The sequence below is a fragment of the Fundulus heteroclitus genome, chromosome 17 (genome assembly GCF_011125445.2).
Source record: "Fundulus heteroclitus isolate FHET01 chromosome 17, MU-UCD_Fhet_4.1, whole genome shotgun sequence".
Lineage (NCBI taxonomy): Eukaryota > Metazoa > Chordata > Actinopteri > Cyprinodontiformes > Fundulidae > Fundulus > Fundulus heteroclitus.
In genome coordinates this window covers 508,378-525,485 of record NC_046377.1, presented here as the reverse complement: position 1 = coordinate 525,485, position 17,108 = coordinate 508,378, and the positions used below count along the sequence as shown (strand labels likewise).

The 17,108-nt window shown below is 39.4% G+C and overlaps 1 protein-coding gene across 2 annotated transcripts in view; it reads left to right on the top strand.

Annotated features, from left to right (window-relative positions):
• lmo3 (LIM domain only 3) overlaps nt 1-13,752 on the top strand; it is a 66,533-nt gene extending 52,781 nt beyond the window's left edge. For both annotated transcript variants that reach the window (XM_036149369.1, XM_036149368.1), the window contains exons 3-4: nt 2,691-2,816; nt 13,381-13,752. In XM_036149369.1, the coding sequence (XP_036005262.1) occupies nt 2,691-2,816; nt 13,381-13,486 (232 nt within the window). In that variant the 3' untranslated portion in view covers nt 13,487-13,752. The remainder of the gene's footprint in view (nt 1-2,690; nt 2,817-13,380) is intronic.
• Nucleotides 13,753-17,108: the final 3,356 nt, after the last annotated feature.

Sequence of the window (17,108 nt, the reverse complement as noted above, 5' to 3'; positions counted from 1 at the left end):
TGCAGTAGTTTGTTTGCTTTACTGAAACAGGTAAAAAGGGTAGATTTGAAAGTGAAGTATTGTTGCATTGATTTTGTTCTAGGTCTATCCATCAATTGTTCCAGTTATGTTTTTGGGTCCATTTGACTAAATATTGAAGTTGATTTTCTAAGTAATAGGTATGAAAATTGGGAGCTTCTAATCCACCTAATGATTTCTGTTGTTGTAGTATTGCGAGACAGATTTTTGGTTTCTTGTTTTTCCAGTAGAATAGTCTGATGATTGAATTTAATGATTCAAACCAGTTGTCTGATGGTGTTATTGGGATAGTTGAGTACAGATAGTTAATTTGTGGTAGTATTTTCATTTTCATTGCTGATATTTGGCCAATAAGTGATAGTGGAAGGTTTCTCCAGTGTTTAAGATTGTGTTCTATCTTCTTAATAGAGGAATGTAGTTAAGATTAAACAGCTCCGGGGGGAGATATTAATTCCTAAATATTTGATAGTACCAGTGTGTAGTGTAAGGGAGCTATTTCGGGCTGCCGAATCCCAATCGTTTTGGAGACAGGTAAAGTCACTGATTTTTGCCAGTTTATATTGTAATTTGAGATTTTGGAAAATTAATTAATAATGCTGAAGTTTTTTGTAGTGAATTATAAGGATCCTGTAAATATAATTTGCATATAACCAGGACCAGTCGCAACCCCGCAAGGGATAAGAAAGTGGATGGTTGGATCATCTGCATATAAACGTATTTTGCATTGTGAAGCGATATCTGAAATACCTTTGATGTTATAGTTTTGCCTAATTGTCTAAAGAGGGAGAGAGTGGACATCCTTGTCTGGTCCCCTGGTGAAGTGTGAAGCTCTGTGATGTGATGCCATTAGTGGTTACCATGGCCCTAGGTAAAGATTATAGTATTAGTATCGAATGGGTAAACGACTCTCCAAATCCAACTTTACATAGTGTGGTGAGCAAGAATTTCCAGTTTGCCTTGTATAATGCTTTTTCTGTGTCTTTTTTTTCTTTAGGTTGAATAACATGCGAAAGAACTAAGCGCAAGTCCGGTTGCCTCCGATTTAAGCCTGTTTGCTATCTGGTATGTTCCTGGTTTTAATAAAGCCGGTGTGGTCAGGGCGGATTAGAGTTGGAGTAATCATTTTTAAATCTGTGTTGATTAAAGAAAGTGGACGGCAGCCCAACGGGTAGATAGGGTTTTTTCTGGTTTTAAGAGAAGTGTCATGGCAGCTGTATTCATATGTGGAGATATTGTAGAGGTAGCTTTCATTTCTTGTACAACTCAGTGGAGAATTGGAAAATTCTCTACTGCCAAAAATGTATATAAAATTCTGCTGGGAGTTCATCGGTCCGGTTGATTTATTGTTGGGCATTTTGTTGAGTGCTTTTCAAAGTTCTTTCAGGGTGATAGGTGAGTCTAATTTGTTTGCTTGATCATTTGTAATGGTGCGTATGTTGCTTTCTGTTCCATTACCCTCTTGGAACTTGAAAAAAAGGCATTTGTTTAATAGGCTCCTTTTGTGGAACATGTTGCAAAAAGACTGGAAATTACCTCAACTGAAATTGAGTACTTTTAAGAAATTGAGTGCTGAGAGCACTAAAGATGGCCTCTTTGAATTGTGACTGTTTTTCTTAATTTGTATGGCATTTTAATTGTGTAATTGTTGTGTAACTTTTGCTGCCTCTTGGCCAGGACTCCCTTCAAAAAGAGGTTCTTAATTTCAATGGGACTTTCCTGTTTAAAGAAAGGTTAAATAGATAAAGAAATATGATTTTGTGATGGTGTTCCATCTGCTTCTGTGGTACAAGCATCCAAAAATCTCCATTTGGGTTGTCACGTTTTAAAAAAAGTTAACTGCTGTTCAATTGAATAGAATAGAAATACCTTTATTGTCCCACAATAGAGAAATGTGAGCATGATAGTGGCAAAAAAACACATAGTTACACAATATATTAGTAAAATGAATAACAAGCTAATTTAAAGTAAAGCTCTAAAGCAAAAAACAATTGAAAAATGATTGATAATACAGCATATTCAGAGAGAAATGGATTATTCAAGTTAAATAGGGGAAAGACAGCAGCCGATTTACAGAATGATGTGAATAAAACTATCCAATATGCGTGATTGTACAAGCAAACACCTCAGAGGTGTTAGAGCATTTGCACATGGACATTAGCATCTGAGAGATAGTGTAAATGATTCTTGATTAGACCAAGAACCCATGCAACCATTAGCATGTTTGTAAACGTTTATTGACTTATTGTGGCAAACAATGATTTTTTTTTTATTAATATCTAATTAAAATGTAATGTAAGTCAGTTTGTTAATTTTTGTTGATTTTGTTTAACAATGTACACACTGATATTTTTGAAAATGTCTGTTATTACTGCTATTGTAATATGACAAAAACGTAAACTGTCTCAAAATAGTCCTGAATTTTTTTAAATAATTGTTTTAGCATCATTGAACACCAGTTTCTAGCTTCAGCAAAATCACATTGGTCCCAAGTACCAGGACCAACAAACGAGTTATGTCAAGTTATGTTGAACGACCATTATAATTAATCATTTGATCAATTTGAGGTTTCTCTGACATGCTGATCATGTTCTTTTGGTCTCAGAATATATAAGACACTTCTAATGTTTTCTGTTTATTTAATAGTCTTTTGGATTATGTTGTTTGTGACTCAGGTTGTTTGGCGTAACAGGAAACTGTGCAGCATGCAGCAAGCTGATTCCAGCCTTTGAGATGGTGATGAGGGCGAAAGAAAATGTCTATCACCTGGACTGCTTTGCATGCCAGCTCTGCAATCAAAGGTAAGTTTGTATGGGAGTGGAGTTCTCCTATCTCCTATCTCTGTTTGACATATGATCTGTGGTCTTACAAAGGTTAAAGTTAGAAAGAAATTAGATACAGCAGAGACATCACAGGGAGTGGCAGCACCACCAACATACCCAATGCGCCAAGGAACAACACTGTTGGGATTTTGACAAGGAGACATTCTCTCCATAAAAACATAATCGGATAGCAAATTGTTTTAATAGATTATACATAAATTCTGTTTATTTTTTTCAGTTATGGATATGTTTTTTTCTTTGCAAAGCTTTGAACTGCAAGAAGCATGTCAGAACTATTTTGTTTTTAAATCAACATCTGTGAAGTCATCAAGTAGGTATAGGCAGGGACAAACTGGGACTATGTACTCTAAGCATGTTGATAGGTCTTCATACATTCTCAGTGACAACCTGGAATTCACATAGATTGTTAGAGAGGTTGCACCATTTCATTTACAGAATATTTTGAAGAAAACAATAAAATGAGAAGGCCAAATCTTGCCACTGAGATTTTTGCCCATTCCTCAAGGCAAAGTTACTCCAGCTCCTTCATGATGTCAAGTGTTGAGGAGTAGGTGTTTACGGTGGCCCAGAGGTTCAAACTAACTGCAAGTGCATAAATGTGCTGCAAACACAAAAATACTCCAAATATAAATCTGAGGCCAACACACAAACCAAACGCAATGAAAAAATGCAGAAAATGTGAAACTCTGCAATCACGGTAATTAGACACGCAAAGTACAAACAAAAGAAATGATGTTGACACACAAAACACATACAAAAGCAAAATGCCGTAAGTAGCAAAAACAACTGCAAGTTCTGAAAGTTGCAAACTAGCCCAGACCACTTAGGGCAGTCGACCACCAACCAGATCATAACGGTCTACAGACCTCAGACTGCAGACACATCAGAAATGCAAATGTTTCAAGCACGCTAAAACTAAGGATGTGTATATGCTGCTGTTCTATAATATTGTAAAAGCTTCAGGGCCTGGTTTTCAAAAGGTTTGTATGTATTAAAACGGGTACAAAGTGATTAGTGTGTACAAAGCAGATCATCTAACCAGGAGCAAAGTAATTTGCGTCTGTAAAATGAGCAGAACAGTGAGTACAAACCTTTTTGCGTAAGTGCCTTCATGAATATGCAGATCACATGCTAATGATCAAACCACCCAAATTTATGAGAGGGGATATGCAAATGTGAATACTTAATAACCGCCAGGCAATTGTCCAAAGCTGAAACTGAGAGTTGGTGCAGTTTTTGCCTCTATGTTAAGTACCTCTGAAAGTGCAAACTACAAGCAAAAAAAGTCTGCGGTCCTTGTGACCAGAAAGAGGTCATTGGTATGATGGCAGAAGGACAGAGTCTGTATGCATGTGAATATACTTGGGCTGTCAGAATAACAACAGTAGAATCATTTTAGTGGGAAAAAGGATGGCATCCTTGATCTTCTTCTTTCTTTGACAGCAGCTCCCAAACTGTTAGCAGTACTCAGTTTAGCCAGTTAAATGGGGCGGACCAAGTCTGTTTTGTACTTCTTATCCACTGTGGACACAATCTTGAATATCGGGTGCAACACACCCACTTTTGGCTCTCCCAGTTTTCTTTCTGTCGATGCAATTTGGTGGTCATTATTTGGAATCTTTGAAAATCAGGCCCTAAGTGTTTAAAAAGACACAAAGGAAAACATACCTTTTCTTTTTTTCTAACCAAATTTCCTTTGGGCATCTCGTTAATATTTACTAAGGCCACAGGGTCTAGTCCATAAGATGCGCACCTAGGAAAATTCCTAACTACGTGGACAGTCCTGTGCAGAAAAACATGGAGGACGACCAAGTGCTCCTTCAGACGGGGGTTCGTAAATATAAAGCTGTTGATGATTCGCCCCATAAAGATCGTTGTAACTCTTGAAAGAAAGTAAGAGGCTTTAAACTGTTGGAAACCACCGTGCTTTCTACTTTTACTTGTAGGAGGTGTAGTACTCTCGGTGTAAGAATGCAACACTGCCCTCTAGAGTCTAGGGGAATAGTGATACTTCGGAGGAAAAGCCGCATGGAGCATAAAAGCTGCAGACGTTGTGTACGCACGTCTCATTTCATACAGTGAATCCATTGTAACGGTTTACATATAGCCATGTAAGACCCGATCCCTACACAGTATAGTATAAATCCTTTTTGTTTATCGAATTAGCATCTTTGTGAGACTCTTTTATTTATTACATTAAAACGGTATTAATAGATATTTTGTTGAAGCAGGATTTTTTAATACAGAAGAGGTCATATTTAGAACATTTGATATTTGATTTTATTTATGTATTTGAAAAGAGAGTTATGATTTTGTTACAGGTTGTTACAGATATTGTTTTACTACAGAAGTTAATTTTGTACCATTGAGGTATAATAAAGCATGTTCATTAACGTCTGAGAAGCCTGTCTGAATTTGTGTCTCGAGGCCTGGCTAAGTGTGGTCACCCTATTTTGACCAACCTGTCTGTATGATTTGATTGAATTTTGTGAATTGGCGCCATACAAATAAAATTGAATTGAAATGAATAATCAAGCTGTGGTCTGTGCTGCCTCACCGAGCGGGTACCACCCTATCACTTTCTATATGCTACCATTGTTGTACTGTCTGTTCTGACTAAGACATGATGGTTCTGAAGCAACGGTAAAAAGTGTTTAAAAGCCAGGAAAACTGCCAGTAATCCTAGGTAATTTATATGAGCATGACGGAGCAACAAGGGCCTGATTCTGGTTACTGACCTCACCTCAAAGACAGCTCCCCATCCTGACCACTCTCAGCAAGGTGCTAGCTTTGAAAACATATGGGTCCCTCCAGTCCTGCATTGCGAGCACACATCTGGGAGACACTTTGACCATGCATCTGAGGTGACGCCTCACATACAGCTGCAGGAAGGATACCCAGTGCTGGAACTCCCACATCCTCAGCAGTACCGGAGGAACAGTGGAAATCACTAAATCCATTAGTCCTGTGAGGCAAATGCAGGCTCTTAACGAGACCCAGTTTCCCTTGCGGAACATGCCGAGATGCTTGTGAAATCTTACCACTCATTCTTTCGTCAGGATAACACAAAAAGAACAAGTGTTTATTTTGAGGCCCAAATATTCTATGTTCTGTGTGGGGATCAACACACTCCTGGTCTGGTTTATGCTGCCAATGTGTCACATAACTGCTGCGGAGCTGTGTCACAGGTACAGTGATATCTGTGAGTGCTGCTCGCTGAGCTTTGGCTGGCTGCTCCAGTTCCTATACCAACCGGCACTTCTTCCTGTCCGAAAGGTAGGAGGGGCATTCTGACTGTGCTGCGGGTGCTGCTGCCTCAGCGTCAAAAGACTTTCAGCTTCACTGTTTCTGAGTCTGAGGTCCTTGTTGGTGATTTGTTGGCTCCAACAACAGACCCCTCTGTCCCCTGTAGTTACTGCCGCACACTCCACAGCACACACCACAGCCACAAGGCCCTGGCGAGGTGGTGACCGGGAGAAGTCAAACGCCTCACCTTGCTTTTTTCCTCAGGTCACTGGCTTGCTGCATGGCATTGACTGCCTCTCCAAACAACCCTTTTGCCCTTGACGGGTCGAACGGGGAATCCATGATGGTTTGCCTTTCCTGGTCCAGTAAGACGTACAGATTCAGCTAAAGCGATCTTTCTCCATAACACAGCCGATCACCGCACTTCTGGAGACGCAGAGGATGAGATCCCTTACAACACAGATCTCCCCTCAAACTGTGGGACTTGGGATGCTTATCTAGAAAGACGCCCATGTCCTGAAACAACTCTGCCTAGTAGGCTAAGAGGAAAATGACTGCATTTAAATTTGTAACGGACTGAGCTGCTGATTTGTAAACCTTGTGATACATGGAGGCTGTGAAGCACGGCTGTTAGGATGAAGGTGACAAGCAACTGACTGCTCCACAACCGGGGTGTCTGCAAGCCCAAGAACCTTGCCATTAGCTATCCCTAGCCCTGAGTAACCTTTGACGAGTACCCTGTGACGAAAAGACTTAGCCCAATACCGCTTCATCTCCTTTATGCAAGCAGGAACAAAAGAAATAAAGTGCTTAGTCAGTGCCTGGTGAGAGAGCAGGATATTTCTGTCATATTATTCCCTCTCATCGCCCCGGTTATCTTGAAATGCAGGCCACTTGATGGCAAGTCGGGTTGCAGCCCACTTACACACTTTGTGGAGGTCGTCTTCAAATGGTCCCAGTGAGGGCTGAGCCCCGTTACCGATGGAGTTCCCTGGTCATGATGACTGGGCAGGAGGGAGAATGGTATCTTCATCCTCATTCTCCCCTGGGGGACATCCAGGTCCAGGTCCATGTCCACGTTGTCCTCCTCACCATAGCCTCCCTCATCCTCAGACAATATATTGGCCATACATACATCTGACCATATATTGGGGGAAACTCCTCCACTGGGTTTTCCAACTCTAACATATTTCCCCAACTTACACCTGCTGCAGCACCCTCATCACCACTGGAGCTGCTGCCAGGCTTCAACCCCACTTGTGAGAGGGGTGAACTTTAGAAGCCACTGAAACCTGCAAGCATCCGTTTTGTCAATGAATAAATGTTGGTGCTTTTCCCATCTCTGTATACCGACAACAAGATAGCACATAGCTAGACCTGGGAATACTGTACCCGCTGTGTCACTCCCACTTGCCCCAGAGCTCCTGCTTCTCAGCTGGCATTGGATGTTCAGATGGCACCTGCTGATCATTGCCATGAATGTTCTGACGATGTTCGCTGAACGTCCAACTGAAACCCAACTGGACATTCAGCGAACTTAATCTGCAGATGTTCAGCTAATGTCTAGCAAACGTTCAGCGATTTCAGCAGACAACATTAGATAAACATTATATGGTAATTGAAGTCTTTTGATATGTTATTAATATGGCAGCAATGATCACTGGACTGTCATCCAGTGTCATCCATCCTTCTATCATCATTTCCTACAATCAACCATTCAGACTCCTAAACACTGACTCTACAAGCTAACATTTGCCAGTGCTGTCCATCACTGATTATCACTGTTTTTGAAGTCACACCCCAGTATATATTGTATTTATTATTCATCACTTTATCACTTTTATCATTACTTTATGTAAAAGTTACTGTGCAATATTTTTAAGACCTACTGTTTGGACTTTGATTTGATTTAATTTGATTTGATTATCAGTTAAAACAGACTGACCCACTGAGTACCAATGTAAAAGTTCAGACGACAACAATTCAGAGGATCAGATTTATTCCGCTGCAGTAAAAACTGTAACTGGCAGCCATGTTTGACTTTCTGTAGAGAAAGCATTTAGAGCTGACCCAGCTTAATGAATAAGAAAAAAGAAAAACACTCAACAGTTAAGTATTTTTTCTTGTACAGAATAAGAATATTTAATTTTTCTTGTTTCCATTTTGTCAACTCAAGAAGGATGGTTTTGCAAAAATATAACAAACAATGGATCTGTCTGGACTTAAATTTGTTGCTTTTACCTTTACATCGTCCAGAATTAAATTAAATTAAATCAAATTCTCTACCTAAACAAGTAAAAGTGGATCTTCTGCATTCTGAGATCCAAAGACAAGAGAGCTGGTTGAGGGGATAGAGTACAGTGTGGAGGCGCCAGATTTGAGATTCCATCCTGTAAGCACTTAGCCACAGAAGGCCTTCTAGGGCTAGCTAATCGATGAAGCTGTTGTCCAGCCTCATCATTGAGCCCTATTTCCCCCCACGAAGAACTGGTTGCCACAAAAGAGCTGGAAGGCAAAGGTTAGTATTGATCCCAGTCACTGGAAAGTAAGCTGGGTGACCGCAGAAGGGAAAGGTCAGTGCTGATGAAGGGAAAAACTTAACATCGGGCAACCTAAAGGAGATATTGACACTAATTCACTTGAGCACAGTCAAACTGGTGCAATGTTTGTCCTGAGTTAGGAATGTTGTGGTACACGTGCCATTCGCTTTGTCTAATTGTGAAAGGAAAAAATTTTATGCTATGCAGTCTAAGATTATAAAGCTTGTCATTGCCACTGCTATTCATTAGATGCATACTCCATGTGTATGTGGTGGGGCTGTCAAAATAAGCAATATCTTTATTTAATCAATACAAAAAATGTATTATTAAAATAATTATTTCAGTAAAATATTAATTTTGTATATATATATATATATATATATATATATATATATATATATATATATATATATAAAATGGTGTGCTGTTTAGCAGATAACGGAAACACAAGTGTTTTGAAGGTGCTTTGCATATGAAGCAAGCAAAGAGGAATGCTGGAAGATGAAGGATACCTGAGAAATATCCCTCAGAACACAGTGCCAATGGCTCCAACATGAGTAGCCAACCCCTTCCATTAAATTCAATTAAATATAAAACTACTTTATTAATCCCAAAGGGAAATTAAAAGCTGGTGTAACTCATGTTATTAGGTTTTCTTCAACATGCTGTTGTAGATGCTGATCAATCAATCAATCAATCAATCAATCAATTTTATTAGTCAACTGCAATTTGCATTACAATCGAAATTTCAGTTCCAGTACAACCGTCCATCACATACACTTAACAAACATTTTGGGGGAACGATTGACTGAGGCCTTGCGTTGCCAGGAACACACACAGTCGGCCGCTGCTACATGAGCGCTAGCCGTGAGGTGCGTTCCCCAAACTGCCCCAGACCCCGCTTTACACGGGGTCCCTAGGCGCTGCCTTGAGATCTGTTGAAAAAAGATTTACACTGGGCGAGTGGAGGAGAGAAAAAAGACAGGTGCTGCACAATTTGTGTTTCCACACAAAATGTGAAGCATCCGACAAAAAAACCTCATTTGCACAAAAAGCACAATCAATGACGAGACACATATATGCAGAAGGTAAACATTTGAGTTCTGGTCGGGTAAAGTCATCTGTGTTTGTGAGCATATGTGTGTCTGGGTGCATGTTGTGTGGAAATCTGTATGTCCATGAAGGCCGTCCTCCGGCAGGCAAGTGTCCTTGGTGGAAAGTCTTATCACTCTGCCGCTCCGGCTTGACTCCTCCACAGATGTCCGCAGGAATGTGGGGTAGCAGGGAATTTGTGCGATGTCGCCATAACAACCAGGGAGAATTTGATAGCGGGGAGTCCGATTTGAAGAAAACAGAATTTGTTATGAGAACAAGCTGACACCAACTTTTCTGTCAGCCTTAGAGTCTTTTCGCCGCTGGCTCCAGGATCCAATATTCCAATAATCCAATCGATGGGCTAGTAACGTTCACACTTCCAGGTTTTATCCCATCTCACCTCTGTACCACAACCGCGGTCAGCTTATCAAGCCGTCCGTTTTGTTCATTCAACGACCTCGTGATCGCGTCGACTGCCGCTGGCAGCCTCATCAGGGCCATATTTACCGCCAGCAGCTTTTGAAGGTGTTGATACATTAAATATCCTCCAAAGCCAAAAATGAGGAATCCAAGTATCATAAATCCGAATAAGTAGACATCTTCGACGTCCTCAACAGAAAGAATTGAGAGGCACACCGTGGACCATTTCTGCCACGGGTCCAAGATGTATCCCGCAAAAAAAGTTCCGTCGGGACAGGCACGCTCCCCGGTCCTTTGCTTTCCAGTTGAAAAAATTTGATCAATAGCGTTGAGAGACCAGCTGACGAGATCCATAATTGCCTTAGAGCTTTCGGTTGCTATGAAGAAATGGCACAAAAGACACAAGACGAAGACTGCAGGAAGGAAGGATCTCCAGTAGCAGTCCGTCTTACAGCAGATCTGAAGGAGCCGCTGACTGAAGACACTGTTGTTGTATGACAGTCTGATGAAAAGGATGCTCAGGGTTATCCATAATGTTCTTCATTTTATGAAGACCTCTTCTTTGCACAGTCATCTTCAGAGGTTCTTGAAGGTCCCCAGAAAAGAGCATGCTTTCTTTATAAGCTTGTTGAGTTTCTTTAAGTCAGTTGCTTTGATGCTGCTATCCCAACAGATGGCAGAGGAGATTACACTTTCCATAGGGTTATAGGAGATCTGCAGCATCTTGCTACATCTGCCGTTTCTGACAAAAAGAAAATCAGGGGGAAATGGGTTAAATATTCTGGAAAAATCAAAGAAAATGATCTCACAGTGTTGTCTGTCTTGTCTAAATGAGAATGGGTTTGTTGAAGCAGGTGTATGACGGCCTCTTCAACTCCAACTCCATGGCGATAAGGAAACTGCAGGGAGTCCTGATGGTTGCTTGTTTTCTTAATCAGGTGGGCCAACAGGAGTCTCTCTAAGACCTTTATAGTGTTGGATGTTAGGGCAACAGTTCATAGTGATTGAGGACTAATTAAGTTTATTATTTCTAAATGCTTTGTCATCTGATAAACGTATGAGCACTGACTGGATCAGTCTGCTGCTGACAGCAGAGCATCTCTGATGTGGACCCTGGACTTCCCGCTGTGTGGATGATGAATCACACTGCAGGTTTAAGCCTTTGGTCAGCTTGGCCTCACCTGCAACACAAACACTTTCACCAGCTATAATATGGATTATAGTGAGCGTTGCGGGGAGAGGAGATATGTGTGGATAGAGGGGGGAGTGACTATGTTGCTGCGTTTGACCGGTTTTCCAAATATGGTTGTAGCCAATCAGAGTGAAGTCAACTGATTAGAGCCGCATTTCATTACCATACCCAACCCTTTTACTGACGAGGGACATTTGGCCTGACAAAACAACAAGCTGACATATTTTTTTTATGAAATTCTTTGTATAATTTACATTTATCAACGAAATGAAATAGTTTATACAGTGATGTCATGGCACCTTTAAGAATTGTTCACTTCTGTCACTCAAAGACGATTCACTCCGGTCAATGCAGATGTGAACAGTGTCAACATCAAGTCTACAGAAGCGCTAATCTGCACTCTAGTGGACACACACTGTATCACAATTTAAAATACATGTATAGGTACACATTGAACAGACCAACATCTTTCAACTGTCCAAAATATTAGAACATCTAATTAATGGTAACACACACAAACAAATGTAAGCACATTTATAAAATTGGTTAATGTCAACTGTTAGTTTTTTTTAACAAATGTTTTTTATCTTCAAGTTGCATCATGACTTCAACTTGGTGCGGTTCTGCATTTCTTGCTCAAAGACAACAGTATAGTTTGTGATCAATGTGTGTGTTTGCTCACAATGCAGGTATGAATAGAAGTCTTCACACCTTTCTATACATACGTTTTTCCATCTTGTATTTTCATCCTAAGCCTACGGTTGAAACAGGAGAACCCTATTTCTGTATGTTTTGTGTTAGATAAAAAAAAATATATAACAAAATAATCTGTCACTTATGTCACTTATACACGGATTTGATTTTAGTATGATACATCATAAAAGTTTTTTTTAAAAGTCCTTAAACTCACCCCATGTCCAATGATTCTCATGTCCTGCCACTGTTGTACATGATCTCTGGAGAAAGTTTGCGGTTCAGGACTGTCTCAAATGCATTAGAGTCAACGTTAAAACTCTTTTCCATTTCCTGTCTCTGTCTTCTGCAAATGTGCTTGGGGCCAGCTTCTGATAACTTACGTTCTAGCTCCTCTGCCATGAGTCCAAAGCTTTCTCAATCTTCCTCATCTTTGGTTAACGTCAGCTGGAAAGCTAAGAATGCTCTATAAGGTTTGCAGAAGCAATTTTTGAATAACACAGCCATTAACTCAGTGGTCAGATTCAGTGCTTGTGGGGTGGATAGCAGAAGGTGTGAAGAGGAGCAGGGCTGAGGACACAACCCAGTGATGTGTCAGTGTTGAGAATTCAATTCAATTTAATTCAAGTCAATTTTATATATATATTGCCAATTCACGAAACATGTCATCTCGAGGCACTTTACAAAGTCAAAATCAATCATATTATACAGATTGGTCAAAGATTTCCTATATAAGGGTACCAGTTAATTGCTTCAAAGTCCCGACAAGCAACATTCACTCCTGGGGAACCGTAGAGCCACAGGGAGAGTCGTCTGCATTGTCCATGGCTTTGCAGCAACCCCTCATATTAAGCAAGCATGAGGAGACAGTGGAAAGAAAAACTCCCCATTAGCTGGAAGGAAAATCCTCCAGCAGAACCGGGCTCAGTATGAACGGTCATCTGCCTCGACTGACTGGGGGTTACAGAAGACAGAGCAGAGACACAACAAGACAGACAAAAAGCACAAGTGTTGGATGTTCTGGAATCAGGGCAGATCTCAAAAATGTTTGAGATAGATGTAAGACATTTTTGGTGGCTAGAATAATTTGGAGTGTGCTGTTTCTATTTGTAAGCCTGTTAAAAAAAAATTCCTATGAGTCGAACATGTAACGTTTTCTATCAGCTGCTAAGCACAAAAGTGTGTGCACATCTGCGTTGGACTACAATATTGATTTGGGGGCTTCCATCTTTGTTCAGTATCTAATGATAAGGCCTACTGTGGAACATTAATGATAGATCTCGTGCATTTGTGACCATCTAAATACCACCTGTCCTCTGTTTATCTGTGTTTGCAGGTTTTGTGTGGGAGACAAATTTTTCCTGAAGAACAACATGATCCTCTGCCAGACGGATTATGAGGAGGGCCTGATGAAGGAAGGCTATGCGCCACAGGTCCGCTGACAGTCCTAATCAGAGAAAAAGGAAGTGCCGAATGAAAGAAAGAGACTGAAGGAGAGCATGAAATCACACAACAAAATGCACTATTGCCTCCTATCCAGATTCTGTACCCAACATGTACATAAACTGCGACACACTACTGTACAGAATGGCCATAGAGACACTGTGGCAAAAAAAGTTGTAAATTAACATGTTTGTATGTTTCATTACTTCTCTCTGCTGGCTTTCTTTACCTGACAAACAATAAAGTAACTTTGCCCTGAGAGTAATTTCTGAACAATTGCTGCTCCTGATTCAAAGATCGATGGTTTCATAGAATCCTGCTATAACAGACAGTATTCACTCTGACCGTATGATTCAAAAACTTAAACTTGGATCTGAAAGACTCAATGGTGAATTCATGTAATACTGAATCACAACTTTTCTCTTTGGAAAACTTAAAGACTAAACAAAAAAAGTGGCTGTCACATCTTTGCATACATTAGCATTTCACTTTGGTCTGAGAATTATTTGCTCTCAACACTCATCCTGGTTCATGTAGCAATTTTGAAATAAATGTATCCTTTCCTGAGAAGGTTGAAGTTAAAGTTTGACTAGTTGTGAAATATCCTTTTAGTAAAATTCTGAAAACATTAAACACATCAAATGTACGTAGGACTACTGTTGATGGTAGTTCATGGGGTTTCTCTTCACTATGGAAATTATTCTGTGATCATCCACCACCCTTGTCTTCTGTGGACATCCTTTTTGGTTGATGGTGATGACTTTTTTTTCCTATCTCAAGATGTATCAAACTACAGATTTTGCCACTACTGATTTTGTAGCAATATCCTGAATGTTTTTATTTATTTGCACCTGTATGCAAGATGACTTTTTTCACCTACACAGAGAGCTATTTTGACCAAATGTCTATTCACAGCAAAATCCTCCAAATGCAAGTACCACACATCAACTCAAGTCCAAACATTTTATTTGCTTACATGATAATGACATAATGAATAAATTGTCCACAACCGTTCAATTAAATTAAATTTTATTTACATAGTGCCAATTCACCACAAGTGTCATCTCAAGGCACTCTACAAAGTCAATTCTATCAAATCAGACAGATTGGTCAAAAAAATTCTAAGAAAACCTAGCAGACTGCAACGAGTCTTGACAAGCAGCATTCACTTCTCCTGAAAGAGCGTGGAGCCAAAATAGACAATTGTCAGCGTTGTTGTTGACTTAGCAGTAATCCCTCATATTGGCAAGGCAAGGAAAGGCAAGTTTATTTATATAGCACTTTTTAGTGACAAGATGATTCAAAGTGCTGTACATGAACAGAGAAACAGTGCAGATGTTGGAAAAACAAAGGAATAAGCTAAGTAAACCCTTGACTAGACTTCTTTCATACATTAAAAAACATATATAAAGACTTAATTTTTTTCTACTAATAATAAGAAATAAGCTAAGTATATTCTTGGGGATTTCTGATCTAAAGTAATTTTGTCCAGCCTTTCCAAAGCTACAAATAGAAGAACTTCTTATGTTTCATTGTTTCAATTACAATTATCACTAAAAATTCAAAGCTTAATTGTTTCTATTCATACATTCCTCAAAGCTACAACTTAAGGTCTCTGATCGGACTTTTCTAAACCACAGCTAAAATGGGAGAATTGTTTCTCTTCATAACAAAGTTTCCCTGGAACAAGCTTAACCATTACACATTCTAAGCGTAATTGCTAATATTCATAAAGCTACTCTAGCTTTATGAATATTAGCAATTACGCTCTGATCTGACCTTTTTTGACACTACAGCTAAAACAGAAAAAAGCGGAGTAAGGGGAAAAAGCACAGTAGAGGTGGTGTGTGTGTGTGTGTGGGGGGGGGTTGCCTGTGTGTTTTAGTGTAATAGTGTGTGTGTGCATGCGTGAGTTTGTCTGTGAACTGTGGCAGATAGCTTTAGCCGCCAGAGTCTGATAGTGATGGAACGTTTTCAGGCAGTTCAGTAATTCTCTGTTCCACGTCACAGATGTCACAGAGCATCTTGTTTACATAACATCCAAGAGAAATTAAGATAGCAGGGGAGCCAGTTTCGATAGCAGCATTTGTTTTGGGCAGGCAGACTCTTGTTTTTCTGTCTGCCTTAAAGTCTCACTGGTACATCTCAATGACGATTCCATAAAAGCCAAAATTGTGGTCATCCTGCCAGGGTCTTCAGAGCAAAAAATAATCTAAAACCCACAAGAGGTATTTTGTTTTATATTGGTTGCCTGTAACTGTAAGTTGTTTAAAAGTGTCCCGTGAACACCATGCAAAAATGTATCTTAAATATTATTGCATTTACTCTCCAGATCCAGAGGGAAGTTTTGTGACCGGTGGTACCATAAGACCTGTGTGTCAAATCCAAACCCAGCAAAGTTTCAGTTTAATGTCCTGCTTTGCCTTTATTTATTTATTGTTTGAAATGTTATTATTTTCAATGTTTGTTATAAGTTTGTCATAAGTTCGAGGTAATGCGTATTACAGAGTAAAACAAATGTGCAGTAAAAACTGATGAGCAGTTACTTTCAGTATACTAGAATATTTTATACTTGTAGATTTACAGCCACTTTGACCATTTCAATTTTCTACATGACACTGAACTATGTTCAGTATAAAGTTTATAAATTAGTAGTAGGCATCTAATGAATTGTGTCTTGAAGCAGGGCCAGCTGCACAACCAAGTAAAAAGTAATAATTCCAGTGAAGTCCAGTAATTGTTTGGCTTTATTCTGAAGACATTCTGAACAGTAAATGCTGCAATAGTTAATGAAACAGTTGGATTTAAAAAAAAATCGTTATACTTCTGCCTTATCTCAATTGCAGGATTTATCATGTGCAGAATGTGTAACTCAATGAAAACTCAAAGGAAGTGCTTATTTCTAATGAACAATATGACCACCAAATGAAAAGTATGTGTTCTTGATATCTATTTTCAAAATATTTGTTTCTTAATCTCACCATCTTCACATCATGTGAACATAGCTCTAAATTAGCTATAAAAGAAAACTATATGACTATGCTCATTTTAACTGTAAAAGTTTAGAGTCCAGATGCTCCATTGTTTTAATGGAGAGAGTGTTTAAGGGTGCTGACCCAGGAATACATTTAAGAATAGTCACTGGCTGCACTCATTTCTGACAATAGTATATTTATCTAAGATTTGTTTTACCAACAAGGCAGCTCCTCTTTAACACTTATTTGCATGCTATATCATTTCCTGTAATTTAATTCCACCTGAAGACTGATGGGCAGACTCTAAGGCTTAAAAAAAAACAGGTAGATTGTCTGTACCTGGTTTTTAACCCCAAGTATTCAAACCCAACTAAATCACATTGATGCCTTTTAAAAGAAGCAGCTTTCAGTTAAAAGTGCTCTTGCCAACACAGAACTCATGATAGGTAGGACATGCATCTGCACCTTTTCTGGTGCAACTTTCATCTTCTGAAGAGGCGTATGTAACTTGGCTAAAGATTGCATACAAGTTACATTTGTTCATCCATATCTCCCATATCCCATTGATTTGCAGCATTAAAGAGGGGGTTTCACTATATACTGAAGAAGATGACATAATCTTTTAGTTTTTTTTTTGTACAATTAC